At 42.2% G+C, this 19262-nt stretch overlaps 1 protein-coding gene across 1 annotated transcript in view; it reads left to right on the forward strand.

Moving 5' to 3' along the window:
• The window catches only part of GABBR2 (gamma-aminobutyric acid type B receptor subunit 2), a 257568-nt gene that overhangs the window by 158767 nt on the left and 79539 nt on the right, over positions 1-19262 (forward strand). The window contains exons 9-12 of the mRNA XM_035124845.2: positions 7806-7886; positions 10585-10735; positions 11970-12102; positions 18431-18538. Of these exons, the coding sequence (XP_034980736.1) occupies positions 7806-7886; positions 10585-10735; positions 11970-12102; positions 18431-18538 (473 nt within the window). The remainder of the gene's footprint in view (positions 1-7805; positions 7887-10584; positions 10736-11969; positions 12103-18430; positions 18539-19262) is intronic.

Consider the following 19262-nt stretch of genomic DNA (forward strand, 5'->3'; position numbering starts at 1 on the left):
CAATGATTTGCAATATCTTGCTTATGTGGTAAAATTTATTATAAGGATGTTACAATGTTTCAAACAATACGGTGCATGTAAAGGGTTAGCTGTGAACCAAAGTGACTTTTGTTCTTTCCTGGAGGGAAATATTAGAAGGGTGCATTATTTTATCAAAGGCAGACTAGCAGGCTGCAAAGTGTCAGTTAAACTGTCACTGTTGCCTATTGTCAACAAAAAGGGGGTGGCTATGCTTGGGGCAGTTGCAGAATCAAAGGCATCAAGGGGGTGTTTGGTTTTGATTGGTCATTTAATGGATGTTCTGCCTCATCCTATTGGCTCAAAATTATTACAGTGGTACCCCGGGTTAAGAACTTAATTCGTTCTGGAGGTCTGTTCTTAACCTGAAACTGTTCTTAACCTGAGGTACCACTTTAGCTAATGGGGCCTCCTGCTGCCACTGCACCGCCAGAGCACGATTTCTGTTCTCATCCTGAAGCAAAGTTCTTAACCCGAGGTACTATTTCTGGGTTAGCGGAGTCTGTAACCTGAAGCGTCTGTAACCTGAAGCATCTGTAACCTGAGGTACCACTGTATAGGCAAATAAGAGGGTGGATTTTCACCATAGCTGCAATCCCAAGAGGAGGAAGTGAAGACCAAATTGAAGACTATATGTACCATAATTTCCTCTGGAGATCTGGGCTAACTGGGGAAACAAAGGGACACAGTAATTGGCAAGGTATTGGTTAGAGAATGGAACTATAACCTCCTGAAAGCGACAATAACCAGTGCTATGTAAAGTGAAACCACAAGTAAACAAGGGTTGCGAGTAAACAAGGGTTGCAGTCTATTAATATTGCGAAAAAAAGCTTCAATAACTGAATAATGCCTACTTTTTAACTCTGATGCTCTGTGGTGCATTTTGCCTGTTTCGCCCCTTGTTATAGCTACTGAAAGGTGAACTGGTATAGGAAAACAAAAAGGTTTTGAGTTATTTGTTGGCAGTGAAGACAAAGTGAAAAAAGAGGGTCAAAGGGTTTTAAAAGTGGTTGAATACCAATAAATAAAATAAAATAAAATGCCAATCTAATGCGGGGGGGGGGGGCGGGACACAGACCTTCTGGGCCATAAAGGGAATTGGTAGCTGCGGTGGGGTGGGTGGGGGTTGTTAACAAAATCCAGGCCTGAGCTGCCATAAGCTGAAACAAGATCTCTCTTTTGTGGGCTATAACTCTGGTCCATTGTGTTGACCCGCTGTTTGGTGCTGAGATGCTGTTCCACCCAAATAGAGGATAGCCTGCTGACCCAACTCAGTAGAATGGCAACACAAGGTGTAAGACTCTTGGTGTTCCATACTTACACTTCTCCCAGAAGTGGCAGGAAGGTGCAGGAACATTTGAGGTTTTTTTTCCTATTGAAATCAATGGGGCATTAAAAAGGGAAAAAGAAGACCTGGGGCGAATTTTGGCCAGACTATGGCCATAGTATTAACATTGGGAATTCACATATGTATTTCAAACTGATCTTCTGCATTACTTTTACTGGTTTTGTTAACTCTTTCCCGTTCCCACTTAATTGCAAGAAGGACATGTATACTTCAGTACAGTTAAAAAAAACAGCAACAAAAACCACAGAGCTTTCCCCTAAAATGCTAAGCTGATACATTTTGTTATTGTCTTTCTTTACTTTATCATGACTGACTGACAGCTGTACTGTCTTTATCTAGTAACTGGCTCACTGGAATAACTTTTATTTCATCTCGATATGCCTAAACATTTCTTATCTCTGCTGGCCACAGATGTCTCACTGATATTTTTAGCTCTTTTTATCAGTTGTCTGGCAGGTAGGAAGTGCAATTTTTACCCAATTCTATCATACATTTTATCTCTCTCCCTTTGTAGTAGTATTTATAGGTTACTTAGCTATTTTGTTTCTTAGTCAGTGTGAATAAAAGCACCAAGGTTTTTTAAACCTCAGTTTAATTATCCTGAGGAAAGATTCACAGCCCTGCAGAGGAGCTGAACGCTTCCAGATGCTGTTACATGCACCTTGAATTGCTACATTCCCCACCAGCAATTGGTTCTTGTTCTTGGTTGCATAACAATCCCAGCTGATATATATTCCCTGCAACTTTACAGGAAGTATCTACTAGTTTAATAGCCTGTAACTCTGGGAGCTTGTTGTTGTTGTTGTTGTTTAGTCGTTTAGTCGTGTCCGACTCTTCGTGACCCCATGGACCATAGCACGCCAGGCACTCCTGTCTTGCACTGCCTCCCGCAGTTTGGTCAAACTCATGTTTGTAGCTTCGAGAACACTGTCCAACCATCTTGTCCTCTGTCGTCCCCTTCTCCTAGTGCCCTCAATCTTTCCCAACATCAGGGTCTTTTCCAAGGATTCTTCTCTTCTCATGAGGTGGCCAAAGTATTGGAGCCTCAGCTTCACGATCTGTCCTTCCAGGGAGCACTCAGGGCTGATTTCCTTAAGAATGGATAGGTTTGATCTTCTAGCAGTCCATGGGACTCTCAAGAGTCTCCTCCAGCACCATAATTCAAAAGCATCAATTCTTCGGCGATCAGCCTTCTTTATGGTCCAGCTCTCACTTCCATACATCACTACTGGGAAAACCATAGCTTTAACTATACGGACCTTTGTCGGCAAGGTGATGTCTCTGCTTTTTAAGATGCTGTCTAGGTTTGTCATTGCTTTTCTCCCAAGAAGCAGGCGTCTTTTAATTTCGTGACTGCTGTCACCATCTGCAGTGATCAAGGAGCCCAAGAAAGTAAAATCTCTCACTGCCTCCATTTCTTCCCCTTCTATTTGCCAGGAGGTGATGGGACCAGTGGCCATGATCTTGGTTTTTTTGATGTTGAGCTTCAGACCATATTTTGCGCTCTCCTCTTTCACCCTCATTAAAAGGTTCTTTAATTCCTCCTCGCTTTCTGCCATCAAGGTTGTGTCATCTGCATATCTGAGGTTGTTGATATTTCTTCCGGCAATCTTAATTCCGGCTTGGGATTCATCTAGTCCAGCCTTTCGCATGATGAATTCTGCATATAAGTTAAATAAGCAGGGAGACAATATACAACCTTGTCGTACTCCTTTCCCAATTTTGAACCAATCAGTTGTTCCATATCCAGTTCTAACTGTAGCTTCTTGTCCCACATAGAGATTTCTCAGGAGACAGGTGAGGTGATCAGGCACTCCCATTTCTTTAAGAACTTGCCATAGTTTGCTGTGGTCGACACAGTCAAAGGCTTTTGCATAGTCAATGAAGCAGAAGTAGACGTTTTTCTGGAACTCTCTAGCTTTCTCCATAATCCAGCGCATGTTTGCTATTTGGTCTCTGGTTCCTCTGCCCTTTCGAAATCCAGCTTGCACTTCTGGGAGTTCTCGATCCACATACTGCCTAAGCCTGCCTTGTAGAATTTTAAGCATAACCTTGCTAGCGTGTGAAATGAGTGCAATTGTGCGGTAGTTGGAGCATTCTTTGGCACTGCCCTTCTTTGGAATTGGGATGTAGACTGATCTTCTCCAATCCTCTGGCCATTGCTGAGTTTTCCAAACTTGCTGGCATATTGGGTGTAGCACCTTAACAGCATCATCTTTTAAAATTTTAAATAGTTCAGCTGGAATATCATCACTTCCACTGGCCTTGTTATTAGCAGTGCTTTCTAAGGCCCATTTGACTTCACTCTCCAAGATGTCTGGCTCAAGGTCAGCAACCACACTACCTGGGGTGTACGAGACCTCCATATCTTTCTGGTATAATTCCTCTGTGTATTCTTGCCACCTCTTCTTGATGTCTTCTGCTTCTGTTAGGTCCTTACCACTTTTGTCCTTGATTATGGTAATCTTTGTACGAAATGTTCCTTTCATATCTCCAATTTTCTTGAACAGATCTCTGGTTTTCCCCATTCTATTGTTTTCCTCTATTTCTTTGCATTGCTCATTTAAGAAGACCCTCTTGTCTCTCCTTGCTGCTTTTTGGAAATCTGCATTCAGTTTCCTGTATCTTTCCCTATCTCCCTTGCATTTTGCTTGCCTCCTCTCCTCCGCTATTTGTAAGGCCTCGTTGGATAGCCATTTTGCTTTCTTGCATTTCCTTTTCCTTGGGATGGTTTTCGTTGCTGCCTCCTGTATAATGTTACGAGCCTCCATCCATAGTTCTTCAGGCACTCTGTCCACCAAATCTAAATCCTTAAACCTGTTCCTCACTTCCACTGTGTATTCATAAGGGATTTGATTCAGATTGTATCTTACTGGCCCAGTGGTTTTTCCTACTTTCTTCAGTTTAAGCTGGAATTTTGCTATAAGAAGCTGATGATCTGAGTTACAGTCAGCTCCAGGTCTTGTTTTTGCTGACTGTATAGAGCTTCTCCATCTTTGGCTGCAGAGAATATAATCAATCTGATTTCGATGCTGCCCATTTGGTGATATCCATGTGTAGAGTCGTCTCTTGTGTTGTTGGAAGAGAGTGTTTGTGATGACCAGCTTGTTCTCTTGACAGAACTCTATTAGCCTTTGCCCCGCTTCATTTTGAACTCCAAGGCCAAACTTGCCAGTTGTTCCTTTTATCTCTTGATTCCCTACTTTAGCATTCCAATCCCCTGTAATGAGAAGAACATCCTTCTTTGGTGTCATTTCTAGAAGTTGTTGTAGGTCTTCATAGAATTGGTCAATTTCACTTTCTTCAGCACCGGTAGTTGGTGCATAAACTTGGATTACTGTGATGTTAAAAGGTCTGCCTTGGATTCGTATCGAGATCATTCTGTCATTTTTGAGATTGCATCCCATTACAGCTTTTGCCACTCTTTTGTTGACTATGAGGGCCACTCCATTTATTCTACAGGATTCTTGCCCACAGTAGTAGATATGATAGTCACCCGAACTGAATTCGCCTATTCCCTTCCATTTTAGTTCACTGATGCCCAGGATGTCGATATTTATTCTTGTCATCTCATTTTTGACCACATCCAGCTTACCTCCACTCATGGTTCTTACATTCCAGGTTCCTATGCAATATTTTTCTTTACAGCATCGGACTTTCCTTTCGCTTCCAGGCATATCCGCAACTGAGCGTCCTTTCGGCTTTGGCCCAGCCGCTTCATCAGCTCTGAATCTACTTGTACTTGTCCTCCGCTCTTCCTCAGTAGCATGTTGGACGCCTTCCGACCTGAGGGGCTCATCTTCCAGCGTCATAACTTTTATATGCCTGTTGTCTTTGTCCATGGAGTTTTCTTGGCAGGGATACTGGAGTGGCTTGCCAGATCCTTCTCCAGGTGGATCACGTTTAGTCAAAACTCTCCACTATGACCTGTCCATCTTGGGTGGCCCTGCATGGCATAGCTCATAGCTTCTCTGAGTTATTCAAGCCCCTTCGCCACGACAAGGCATTGATCCATGAAGGGGAAACTCTGGGAGCAAGATAGGACTATGCCAAAATAAGGTAAATAGAGGAGAAGAGAGTGAGTTGGCCTGCTTAAATCTCTAAGAGCTTAGTATCCTGGCATTAGAATCCCAGGGAGCAGGGATGTGAACCAAGAGGTGAACCCCCCCCCCTTCATGGTATGCACCCCTCCCTATCTATATAGCAACAAATGCCCATGTTCAGATCCTTTGCAAGCCCCAGTTCCAGACTCAAGTCCTAAACAGAAGCACTTCTATCAGGGGTTTGGAATACAGCGACTGTGAAATTTTGTTACGGGTTCCCACTTGTTTGTTTATCCTCCTGCTCCAGCTCTGGACAGCCAGACAGCGACTTCAACCCCCTTCTTTCCAACTTAGATCTCCCTTCCTGTCTTGCTCCTTTACAGACTACTCATGACTGAGGAATGATCTCCCCCCAAATGAAAACAAAGTACAACCTCCCTATTTTACCTGCACAATTTACTGTTGTGAGCACGCCTCTTCAATGGAGAAAGGGATGCCCTGAGCAGTGATTCACACAGAAGGGCAGTGGGCAGCCTCCATTGAGTAATTCTGCCTCATTGGAAGTGACAGAATGTTCAGAACTTACCCCGTTGAGGTCATTTTAGAGAAGGCAGGCAAGAGCAGTTAAGACTCACAAAGACACAACAGGCAGCCTTCCTTGTGGGTGGATTCTTTGGGCTCACCGTACCCATTTAAAAGCAATTAAATGTATTATCACAGCACATTTCTCTTACTGCACACCAGCATGAACACTTGGGAATCAATGATCAATGTTGTATCCACACTACAGACATTCTGTACCACTAAAAATATTAATAACTGAGGTCTGACGAGGTGACAAGAATTCTACAGATTCCTAGACTGAAAGCAACTTACAACCAAACAAATAGACAATAAACACTGTGATCCAGATTCAAAGTGTTGCTAGATATGCCATATTCCAAACCTTCAGGAATGGCCTCCAGCACAGTACAATAAGCTCTAGTCACCGCCGGGGGGTGGGTGGGTGTTGCGGAGTTGTGAATATGGAGGTCTTGTCAGGTTTGTGCCTTATATAGCCAGCATGTTTAAGTCTAATTATTGCATTATTGCATGAAGGGGGTTAAGACCATAAAGTAAGTTGCCCCGCCAGGCTTACCTCACCTTGGGAGGAACTATTGATTTCTCCCAGTCTACCTGAGAAACTCAGTGTGTAAAGTGGCCTGAGCTGGTTGCTCCAAGCTCAGACTGCATGACTCTAATAAGCCTCTCTTTGAGTTCCTATACCAATAATTTAGGAACATTCACCACTGTAACTAAGCCAAGTTTCACTGCTTGTGCAACCTTTTCTGAATGTTCTATGGAAAGCATGAATCTGACCTTTGGAGAGTAAGTAAACCATTTTTAACATACCAAACATACCATAGTCCTTTTTCTATGCCGGGGGAAGAAAACATAGAAGGAGGTATTTTAGAGGTCTAACAGCCTGTATTTCCATGCTTTGCTTTGCTGCATATGTTGTGGTTTTAAATCTCTGGTAGGGTACTCACACCAAAGAGTACTTGCCCCAAACCTGGATCTTGGCATCCAGGGAATTTTCCTTTATATACGGTACATATTTTTTCCTTACCACCAGCAACACACTCAGAAGTGCTTATACACACTGAACAAATCCCAGGTAAACTGGGTTCCTAGTTCTATGGCTTAGGAACTAGATGTCAGGATCAAAACGCTTGGCTAGATCAATTTAGCCATGTAGTTTTAGTGCCTTGTGCTATTAGCAGAGTTATTGCCTGACTAGCTGTGATGACAATTCCTGGCCAGTCTGCATAGGCTTGCATTAGAGTTTTTTCGATGGTGGCCTATTACTTTAGCTTTAGGCTGTTCTTGGGGTTTTGCTTGTTCTTTATTCCTCCCTGTCACTTTAGAATCCTGTCTCTTTGCTTGCTTAGCCCTTCTTGGAGATTTGAAATAGTTGTCAGGACTACTGCTTGGCTTGGTTGCATGTTGGAGTTTATTTTAATGGCTTGGGAACCCCATGATATGCACATTGTTTTGGGGTTTCCTTCTGGAATGCACTCCAGCCATTGGCTTTCAGGACAAGTTTGTCAGTGTTCCCTTGAGACTCAAAAAAAGTATTAATTAATAGCCAGAAGAATTTTAAATAACATTGAGGGGGGGTAGTGTAATATAAGCTTGCAGTGCTTTGAATTGCAGTAATTGCTCAATATTGTTACCAGTGTTGCTTTAAAATTTTGCCACAACTCGAGCTCCATTTAGCTTCTCTGAGTCATTTCATATGCTACCTTGATGGCAGGTACAGCAACAATGTGAGAGACAGAAAGGTAAATATAGCAGCTATTAGAAATGAAGAATATGTGAGCTGACATAAACAATCCCATTTGTTTGTTTCACAGACAAAAAGGAAGTGAAGGTGGGAGAATATAATGCTATACTTGATTCACTGGAAATGATTAACAACACCATCAAATTCCACGGTAAGGCAGGAATATTGAAGAGGGCAAAGGAATGATACTATAGCTGTCTGTATAATTTTTATGTCACATGGAATGCAGCAAACAGAAATGTTTCACTACTGCCACAGAGTAAAACCAGCTCAATAATGTAGTATTTAGACTGTGCCGCTTCAGACTGCAGTTTCTTATGCGTGGAATATTTCATTATGATCCCACATTTAAGGAAAAATTCTTTAGTACATCAGGCATAGGCCTCTCCATGAGAGAGAGGCGTGCTGGGAGCTTCTTATGTAAAGGAATATTCAAATTTATGGCACCTATAGGCTGAAGTGGTACAGTCTGGAATCTACCACCCCATTCTGTGCAACCAGCAAACCAGCCCTTAGGCACTTTCAGAGAATCCAGTCAAACAGACACTACTGAATAAATTCATATCTGTGTGTAGCACTTGTGCTTAGGTTCAATTCCTTATCACAAAATGTGCAAGCATAAACTATTACTCTTGCAAAATACACATTCACCAGGCTCAGAGCTCCCCCCCCCACTCATGTCCCCCCACTGCGGGGGGAGGTAGTTTTAATCAGCCGTAAAGGGAAGCATCAAGGGGGCATGATGTTAGGTGTATACTCACAAGCACATTTATATTAAACACTCAGCATTTAAAAGAGTTTGCCTACATTATCTTGCTGGTTATATCCTGGTTATGATGCACAAAGCCCTATACAGCTTGGGTCCAGGCTGTCTGAAGGACTTGCCCGACTTTGAGCTCAGCCCCACCACATGACACAGGTATGTTTGGTGAGGTCTGTGGAACTCTCTTTCATGGGGGAGGAAAGTCTGGCCTCCTCTGCCTTACCTTCCAAGTTCCAGACTGCAGAATCCGGGACCGGCAGCCATTTGACACCGGAAGTTGCGTCGATGTAACTTCCGGTGTCGATTTGCCCTTCTATGGGCACCCAAAATGGCCACCACTGGCGTCGAAAATCACTTGTGCGCATGTCAGGAAGTGCTCCGGCGCAACTTCCGGTGTCGCTCCGCCCATCTATGGGCACCAAAATGGCCACCGCCAACACCGGAAGTGACGTCTATGCACTTCCGGACATGCGTACATGCGGCTTTTGAAGCTGGCGGCGGCCATTTTTGGTGCCCATAGAAGGGCAAATCGGAAAGAAAAAATGGCCGTCGACAGGAGAAAATAACGGAGAAAAACGGGAGACGAAGTGATACGGGGGACCACCGGGAAAAGGTAAGTAAAAAAGGGGTTTTCCCGGGGAAAACGGGAGACTTGGCAGCTATGTCCTCTGCTTTCCTTCCTTGTTCAGACAGCCCTGGAGGCACTCATTGGCTGTTGGGACAGGGTTTCCTGAAAGTAGGTGTTTTTGCTCTCCACTCCTTTTAAACTTTTTTTTGGTGTTTTTCGTGTTGCTTTCAGTGTGTGTTACTTGTCTCATTCTTAATTGTTTATATTGATTGTGTGTGTTTTTAGCTGTGTTTGTTTTAATTCATTCTATGAGCTGCCTTGGGTCCCGGCTGGGAGAAAGTTGGAATGTAGACAGAAATAAATATATAGCAATATTAACATACACCTACCCACATGGGGTAAAGGTAAAGGGACCCCTAACCATTAGGTCCAGTCGTGACCGACTCTGGTGTTGCGGCGCTCATCTCGCTCTATTGGCCGAGGTAGCCAGCGTACCCCTTCCGGGTCATGTGGCCAGCATGACTAAGCCGCTTCTGGCGAACCAGAGCAGCGCACGGAAACGCTGTTTAACCCCCCCCCCCCCCGGAGCAGTACCTATTTATCTACTTGCACTTTGATGTGCTTTCGAGCTGCTAGGTTGGTAGGAGCCGGGACCGAGCAATGGGAGCTCACCCTGTCGCGGGGATTCGAACCGCCTACCTTCTGATCGGCAAGTTCTAGATTTGAACTGGTGCCCTCCTAGTTCACAGGCCAGCATTTTAGCCACTAACGCCAGCCTGTGGGATAAGGCTCCTGTGTGGTTCCTGATGGTTGCACAGAAACGACATTGTGTACAGCTTCTTCTGCTATACCAGCACTATGGGAGGAGCAGTACTGCCATAACCCCTTTCCTATTTAAATACTAATGGTGCATCAGGCATTGAAATTTGTCCTTTGAGGGTCCGACCCTACCATGCAAAAATGGTGTACAGCTTTCGCTGTCTTTCATCCATGCCGTCTACGATTTCATTAGACTAAATAAAGTAACCCTTTGAACCATGACTTTTACCGAGTAAGGTTTTTATTTAAAAGCCATGGCAGTTGTCATTTTCTGGAATGATTTAAAAAAATGAAATGCATATATGTCCACAAGCAACCCAGAATATTTAGGTCATTTCTCAGTGGTTGAGCACATACATGTATTTCGTATATTTTCCATGTTCTGCCTCTGGCACCTCTAGTTGAAGGATTCGAGGTGGTGACACTCCTGACGTCCTGCTGAGCTGTGTCTTTTCTGCGCATAAATAATGTGGAGCAGAATATTGTTTTGTAAAACCTGCAGTACATTACTTTGGTAGATAAAGGTAATTTTAAAGGACCTCAGTAAGAGTTTTTTCCTTAAGGAAAAGTCTGTAATATAAAAAAATTAATTCATAGAAATTGAATGGCAATAGGATTTGGTTTTGCTGTTACTATTATTGGTAGTGGTTTATTTCTCACAAGGGTATAATGTTGACTCTTTTCTTGCTGACATTTCAGGGAAAGAACCACCTAAGGACAGAACAATTATCCAAAAGCAACTTCGCAAGATCTCCCTGCCTCTGTACAGTATTCTTTCAGCGCTCACAATCCTGGGAATGATAATGGCCAGTGCGTTTTTGTTCTTTAACATCAAAAACCGAAATCAGAAGTAAGCAGCTACATTTTGCCCTGTTCCCTTCCCCCTCTCCATTGTCTCTGTTGTGAGTCCTTTTAATTAGGACAATTGTCATTAAGAGATCATGTGGTAAGTATTTACAAAGTTAAGTGGAATGATCCATTCAAAGTTACTCACTACTTAAGACTGCAGTATATTGCATTTCCAGGGGAGGCTGTCAAACTGAACTCAGCGGGACTTACTTTCAAGTAAACATGCAGTTGATTGGAGTGGGTGTCTCTTTGATTTCAGAGGAAGAACTAAGACATATTTAAATCTCTTCCTACAAAAGTGATGTATCAAAGAAGTGCTTACCTTTGTTTGGATCATGCCCAATTTTTTTTTTATAAAAAAAATTCTGCTTAATTGATGTTACTGTACAATATCTTTGTGTTGGAACATTTTATTAAATCCTTTTATTCTGTTAGATCAAAATTAGTGTTTTCCACTGTGTATTATTAGCATAATCCCCAGTTAATTAAACCACTGTGTAACATAAGGAGTTGCTTTAGTGAAGGAGATCAAAGACATTTAACCATAATAATGCTCATCTAAACTTATTTATAAAGCAGCACAGAGATTTGCATATTTCTACAATTCTGCACATAAAGCTGTTTCAGTTATCTTGCCTAAGATGGTTCATTCTTCAGTTTCACCCAGACAGAGCCATTCAGTTGTGCTGAAATGGTGGCACCCAGGACCTGCAAATCACTTAGGGGCTGTCCAGCCCTTGGTATTTTTCTTTTCTGATTTTATTTTGTGTGTGCATGGGTCTTTCCATCCACCAACATCATTTTCTTTTTCCAATTTTTTTTCTCATGGGGCATACATTTCAATCCCATGAATGAACATAAAGTTTTCTAAATGAATAATTGAAAACATACACATTTTTTTGAAACAATTGGTTAATTTTGTTTACATGTCACTGTTTATTTGACATTTGGGAACCATGGGTTACACGTATTCTCATGTTCTTGCTGATATTGAGCTTTAATACAATGTATTTATGTTCATTTTTGTTCTCATTGATCTCCCTTTGGGGGGGGGTATCTCCCCCACCCCATTCTGCTTTTGTCACCCCAACTTTCTTGTCCCAGACAGCTATGATATGAACTACATAGAGTGTTACAGGACTGGATTTCATAGTGGGGGTCATTGTTGCTGCATCTGGAAGACACCTCATCTTGGGTTACTTTCTCATGACTGTCTTCTGGTCTTCTCTCCACAGGTTGATAAAGATGTCCAGTCCCTACATGAACAACCTCATTATTCTTGGAGGGATGCTCTCCTATGCATCAATATTCCTTTTTGGCCTTGATGGGTCTTTTGTCTCCGAAAAGACGTTTGAGACACTTTGTACCGTAAGTTGCTCTGAAATGTTTTAACAGAGATGCTTTGCATGACACAAGGCATCCCACATACTATAGTATGGTTTTGGTACTGTTACCTGCGCAAAATAGGCATTGCATGAGTTTTCAGTGAATATTTAAACTCTCAGTTTTGAAGTTCAGGTGTGGTATTTAGGGAGGGAAGGATTCTGTGTCAAAAAGATGGTGATCGGGTGTTTTCTCCAATAAACATTTCCGTGCAGCAGTGATCTAAGCAATCTCACATTCTGCTCAAACTTTCTCATATTGAGGAAGAGAAGTTAGTTAAGCACTTGATTGAGCAGAAAGCTGATGTGACCCTGACAAGCTTGGCTTCAGAGTTTCATTTTCTGACCCCTTTCAACCTGGCCTAGTTTCAGGATGCGTGCGAATATGATGGGCCCAGAGGTATAAGAAGTGCAGGGTATGTCTTTATCTCCATGTCCTTTCTCCTAGTCCCATCACTGGCTTGATATGGTAGATCAAAATCTGGAGTGACTAAAGCAGGGGTCCCCAGACTACGGCCCGGGGGCCGGATGCGGCCCAATTAGCCTGCCAATCTGGCCCGCGACGACCCCCGCCGCCCGCTCGTACGGCGCGCAGCGCGGCAGCGCTCTTCCGGGTTGGGAAAAAAGCGCCGAAAATCCTTTGTGCGCATGTGTATGGGCCTCTCCCGACCCGGAAGAAGTCATTTCTGGTGCACTTCCGGGTCGGGGGAGGCCCACGCGCATGCGCACAACGGATTTTCGGCGCTTTTCCCACCCTGGAAGTGCGCCGCCGCGCCAGTAAGCGCCCGTGCGCATGCGCACGGGCGCGCACTCCCCCGCCCTCCGGCCCGCCGCGCAATCGGCGCGGTGGGAACCGGCCCAAACGCCGGTAAGTCTGGGGACCCCTGGACTAAAGTATGTTGTTGAGTAAATCTGTTTTATAAGATAAGCCACCATTAAGACCAAATATAATTGCTGCATTTTGAAATTTGAATACATTGCAGTAATCAGTGTCTAATTAAGGACAACAGGTCAATTCAATATTACTAATATTACTAATATTACACCAACCTACAGTTGAAAGAAGAAATGGCCCACAGCTTGAAATTCAGCCACAATACCTGCGTTAAGACCAACTTGAAAGCAGTGGACTAGCTTTTTAAGTTTCAAATAACTCTTTTTCAGAGTCTTAAGAAGTAATGGATCCTCTCCTTTTAATGAATCTAAAAGCCAGTCTCTAACACTAATCAGAACTCATGGGTCCCTTGTAAGACAGACAGCAGAAGTAAAGATTTTAGCAAAGTTGAAGGATTGAGAATTTGCTAAATTTAGAATCAAAGTTGAGCCATATCACCTAGCAATTGGGGGGCATAGTTTCTTCCAACACCAAAATAATGTCTTGAAACTTGAAACTGAGAGTCCTTTTATGGTGGGGGTGACATTGCCTGAGGAATGTTTCCTAAATTACTTATTTTGGGGGGTGAGATCCTGGAAGTTATTAGTATATCATAGACCATACATAATCTAGGAATGTGTGTGATCAGGAACAAAGTGGAGGAGGGAAGTGAAAGGCATCATTTAAAAGCATGGGAAATATGAGAAGACTGCCTAAACTGACAGAATATTCAGTCCATGGCTGCTCTGTTAGTATATATTAGCAAACAATGCTTGGACTTAATGTATACATGGCGCTGTGGTTAAACCACTGAGCCTAGGGCTTGCTGATCAGAAGGTCGGCGGTTCGATTCCCTGTGACGGGGTGAGCTCCCGTTGCTTGGTCCCAGCTCCTGCCAACCTAGCAGTTCGAAAGCACGTCAAAATGCAAGTAGATAAATAGGAACCGCTATAGCGGGAAGGTAAACGGCGTTTCCATGTGTTGCTCTGGTTTGCCAGAAGCGGCTTTGTCATGCTGGCCACATGACCTGGATGCTATACGCCGGCTCCCTCGGCCAATAATGCGAGATGAGCGCGCAACCCCAGAGTCGGTCACGACTGGACCTAATGGTCAGGGGTCCCTTTACCTTTACCTTTATGCCATAAGTATCTTCGGTGGGGAGAAAATCCAATAAGTGCAAAGTTTAAAAGTTGGCATAGTTAAAGTGCCTAAGAAATGTTAGCATCCAAATGCCAAAACAGAGCAATTAATGCCCTCAAGAACCACAATCCCATACTCAGTGTGGCATGAAATTCCAAAAGGAACTGAGGACTCTACATATTTGAAAGAGGACACTTTCCTAACAATCAGGAGAATGTGGAAATATTAAGTATGTTTTATATTTGTGAGGATAATAGATATATATTTGTATAATATAATTTGTGGGCTTTCGTATAAATATAATTTGTGGGCTTTAAATATGGTACACTGTAAATTAATGGTTTTTATAACTTCTTTGGTTTTTATAACTCTGTGCATAGTTAAATAGTAGCTGCTTAGGTCAGGAATATCCAATTTGCATTCTCCTGCTTTTGGGTAATGGTCATTTAAAATTTTCTTAACTTTAATCTTAGTTCTGCACTTGAAGGAGGAATTGTTGTTTTTGAGGGGGGAGAGGGTTGGTGTTGATTATACATGAATGACACTTGATACACCTGCCTTTGCAAAACAATGTCTATTGAGATATTTGGTCATATTGTGACTCTCTCAGCTGAAAATGCCCTGCATAGCTAGGATTATAATGGCAATCATTATAACAAGACGACGTGGTTTCTTTGTACAGCTCTTCTGCTGTTTGAACAGCACAATACAAAACATTTAACATTCTGCAGAAGACATAGCCCAACCACTAAAATCTTATTTGGCTTTTGAGCATATCTTTGTAATTATAAGTACTAGAAGCTTGTTCTTTTCTTCTCTCTTTGAGATGAAACTTGAGATCCCCAGGAAGCTCAATTCTGTGCTCTTTCTACAGCTCCAGAAAACAGCAGTATGCACACAACAATGCTTATTTGTTTGTCTTTGTCCTCCACTGTATCATGCTTAGCCTCACATCCTTCATAAATAAGCATTCAGTGGTTATTGTTAATATATTCTGTTTTGGATTATAAACTTTAAGGCTGCTGTTTGGTAATCAATTTAACTATGTACATTACAGCAGGCAGGCATAAAGGAGAAGAGCCTGCTAATCTTGTATGGCCATCCATTGATTCCCAATAAAACTCTTTTTTGCTTCCTTGCCATCACTGGTGGCCTACCTTTAAGTTGGTGGCTCTCACATTGTGTAAGCTTCCTTTGCATCAGTCAGGCACAGCCTCATTGGGGGTGGGGGGAATGAAGTAGCTTTGTGAATTAAACAGGATTTACTGCTGCAACAAGAACCAGAGATGGAATTATAGTCATACCCATCTTTTGTGTGTGTCTTCTGCCCTGCTGCTACTTCCCCTCAACTCAGGTGACTCCTGTGTTCAAGGGATGATATACTGGGAAATTACAACATGTTTCCTTCTAAGCAACCCCAATGCTATCATGTGAAGATCAGTGTTTTAATTCTGTCTTAAGGGTCTGATATAATTCAAGGAGAAAGAGACAGGTGTTCATTCAACCTGGCATGGCAATGACCAATCTAAAGCATCTATCCTCATGATGAAGAGAACTTTCTCTTCTAGTTGATAAAGTAGCTGCTGCCATGGAGCCATATAAGTGCTGCATATATGCCAGTTGAGTGCTCATTCAGGAGCAACTTATGCATGAGTCAGATAAGGAGACAAATGGCAAGATATAAAACCAAATTTTCATGGTTTATTTAATCCTGTTGGATTTAGGAATGGTCTTTGAGTACGTTTCTGAGCACAATTCAAAGTGTTGGTGCTGACCCTTAAAGCCCTAAATGGCCTCGACCCAGTATACCTGAAGGAGCGTCTCCACTCCCATTGTTCGGCCCGGACACTGAGGTCCAGCTCCGAGGGCCTTCTGGCAGTTCCCTCACTGAAAGAAGTGAAGTTACAGGGAACCAGGCAGAGGGCCCTCTTGGTAGTGGCACCCACCCTGTGGAGCACCCTCCCATCAGATGTCAAGGAAATAAACAACTATCCGACTTTTAGAAGACATCTGAAGGCAGCCCTGTTTAGGGAAGTTTTTAATGTTTAAAGTTTTATTCTGTTTTTAAGAATCTGTTGAAAGCCGCCCAGAGTGGCTGGGGAAACCCAGCCAGATGGGCGGGGTAGAAATAATAAATTAGTAGTAGTAATAGTAGTAGTAGTAGTAGTAGTAGTACACAGTTTGACACTTTGCTGTGTCATTGCAAATGCTTACACCCTCACTATCACCAACTCACCAGTTTGTAATGCAATCTACTCTTAGGCCGTGTGCCAAAAACATGGCAGATTCTGGAAGGAATGACGGCAGGTGTCCCAAATCCAGTATCTCAACACGCTACTGTAATTGAGGCTTTAACTGGATGCAGGGTTATAGCTTTGGAGTTAGAAGAGATTTCTAAATAGGATACTGTTTTCAGAATCATCTGATTGAATCAAAGTTGCCAAATAACAGAGCACCCAGTCAAACTCTAGTTCCATCCAGTTAGTGATTCTTATCTCATTTGAGGTTCACTCAATAATTTTTTTCTTTCTTCCAATGGTATTGTGATCATAACTTAGCATTATTATTAATAAGGAGATCTGGTATGTGAGATGAAATTAATCTAGTGAGGCTGCAGTCTACTTGCACTTACTTAGGAGTAAGCCCCACTGAACATAGTAGGCGACTTACTTTTGCAGGGAAACACATAGGGGATGGTTTTGCTGTTTGTAAGGTTAAATATTGTTTCTGTCACATGACTTCCTGGCTTCTTTTCCCCCACCCTCTTTGGGCACCAACTGTGATGTTTGGAATTCGCTTCCAGACACTTTACAATTATTTCAAGCACCAAGAAGCAGTGTTTTATAACTTAATTTTAATACTGTACAGTATTGTATTTTGTAATTACAATAGCATAGGCCAAATTCAAAGAGGAAAGAAATGTTGGGACTGTAAACGCCTAAGTAAATCATGTAGAAATAAATATTTCAGCCAGGTTTAAAATACGTGGGTGCATAATGTTGGCTATGGTGAAGACACCCCTTTCTCATGATTGAAGAGTTTCTTTTTATTAACCTAGTTAAGATTGTGTTTATGTCTGACTCTTTCTGTTTAATTCTAATAGTTGTCTGATGCCTAGTTTTCTGCTTGGAACAATAGAGTTGCCTATGGTGATCTGCCTGGTGAAAAGTGGAATACAAAAACTGCAGCATAAATGCTAATGATGCAGAGGTTTTTTGTTTTTGTTTTTTAAACTGCATTATCAACATTGCCAGCTGAACATTATGTCCCACATTGAAAATCTCTAGGACGAAAAAGGATACAATTTTTCATTGCTTTAGATTTCCGTCCTTCCTTCTTCTTTCCCTTGTCTGAAGCACACTATCTCTCTCTCTCTCTCTCTCTCTCTCTCTCTCTCTCTCTCTCTCTCTCTCTCTCTCTCTCTTGTATAATTCTTCTTTACCGCCATTTCATTTTATCTTTGTAAAGGCCTGCCATCTTTGAAATCAGTAGAAATTAAGGAAGCACTCCTATGTACCAAAAGCTGGTGCGAAGTAAGCCGGGTGTAAGTTAAGCCAGCGCACAGTTACACCAGATCAAAACCCCATTCAGCAGTGGGGCTGCTCCTCCTGGTCTGCCTAAGCTTGGAAGAGGGAAAATAAGTATTTAAAATAATGTTAGGTTGTCAGGTCACATGACATAGTTGAAGGGGTGCCTAATCTTTACTCTCCAGTCCTGGAATGCTCCCATCTGGGGAGTTACAGCAGCCTCGGCTGAGCTAAGATGAGCAAACACAGGCTTAACTTTGGCTGAGCTGAGCTTGGGTTAGATACTTAACACTGGTTGAGTTGGAGTTCCAGGTTGCTCACCCTGGTGGATCTTGTCATAAGACTTCTCCTAAGGTTCTATATTTCAGCTGTTTTCATTTTAGTAGAACGTAGGAATGCCCTAAAACCTTCTTCACTGGATTGCAACCCAACTCCTACTTTAAAAGATACATTTCTTTATTACGTTTTTATGTTCCTTGCTATGAATCTCAAAATATCCATTATTTCCTCTACGCCTTTGCAACTCTCGTTACACTTGGTTCATAGTTGTTTTTCTGCAGTCATGACGTGAAAGTTTTTAACCTTGTTTGAAAGGAGAGCTGCCATTTTTTCCTATTTGGGGACTGTGGGATTGGTGCTTAATATCCTAAACCTGATATAAAGGAGTTACTCTTGTTTTCCTTAGTCTAACCCAAATGTATAAAGTTTTGTTAATAAAGTCAGATATGGGGAGGGAAAAAACTGATTTATTTATTTTTATTCATTTGTTTCAGGTCCGAACATGGATACTGACGGTGGGCTATACAACTGCGTTTGGTGCAATGTTTGCAAAAACATGGAGAGTCCATGCAATATTCAAAAATGTAAAAATGAAGAAAAAGGTGAGTCGTCTTTTAAAAAATCATCCTCTAGCCCAGGCACCCCCAAACTGCGCCCCTCCAGATGTTTTGGCCTACAACTCCCATGATCCCTGGCTAAGAGGACCAGTGGTCAGGGATGATGGGAATTGTAGTCCCATCTGGAGGGCCAAAGTTTGGGGATGCCTGCTCTAGCCTTTTAGCTGATGATAGAAACACTGTATTGAAAACCTAGTATGCAGGATGTTTACATTTTAAGAATTTCTATCAGCTCAGACTGATAGCAAGACTGGCAGCAAGATTCTAAGACTATACAGATCAAATATTTAATAGAGGGTGGAATATTTACAGAGGATATCTAAAAGAACATTGTAAAAGCCTAAATTCTTTGGCAGGCCTGGATTGACCTCTGCAGGAAATAAGAGAATTTTACAAAATTAACACAACTGAACGACCTAGGAGAGATAAAGTTAAGTGTGCAGCTATAGGAATCACAAGGGGGGGATTGGAAGTCATATTGGAATTTGTTACGTGTGAAATCAATACTACTACTACTACTACTAATATTAATAATAATAATAATAATAATTTATTACTCATACCCTGCCCATCTGGCTGGGTTTCCCCAGCCACTCTGGGCAGCTTCCAACAAGAGATTAAAAATCTTTTTCTTTTTTTTATAATGAGTGTTGATTTTGGATTGCCTTTTGTTGATTGTGTTGTATTGTTTTGTTCTGTATTTTTGTTT

Source organism: Zootoca vivipara, chromosome 8 (assembly GCF_963506605.1).
Source record: "Zootoca vivipara chromosome 8, rZooViv1.1, whole genome shotgun sequence".
Taxonomy (NCBI): domain Eukaryota; kingdom Metazoa; phylum Chordata; class Lepidosauria; order Squamata; family Lacertidae; genus Zootoca; species Zootoca vivipara.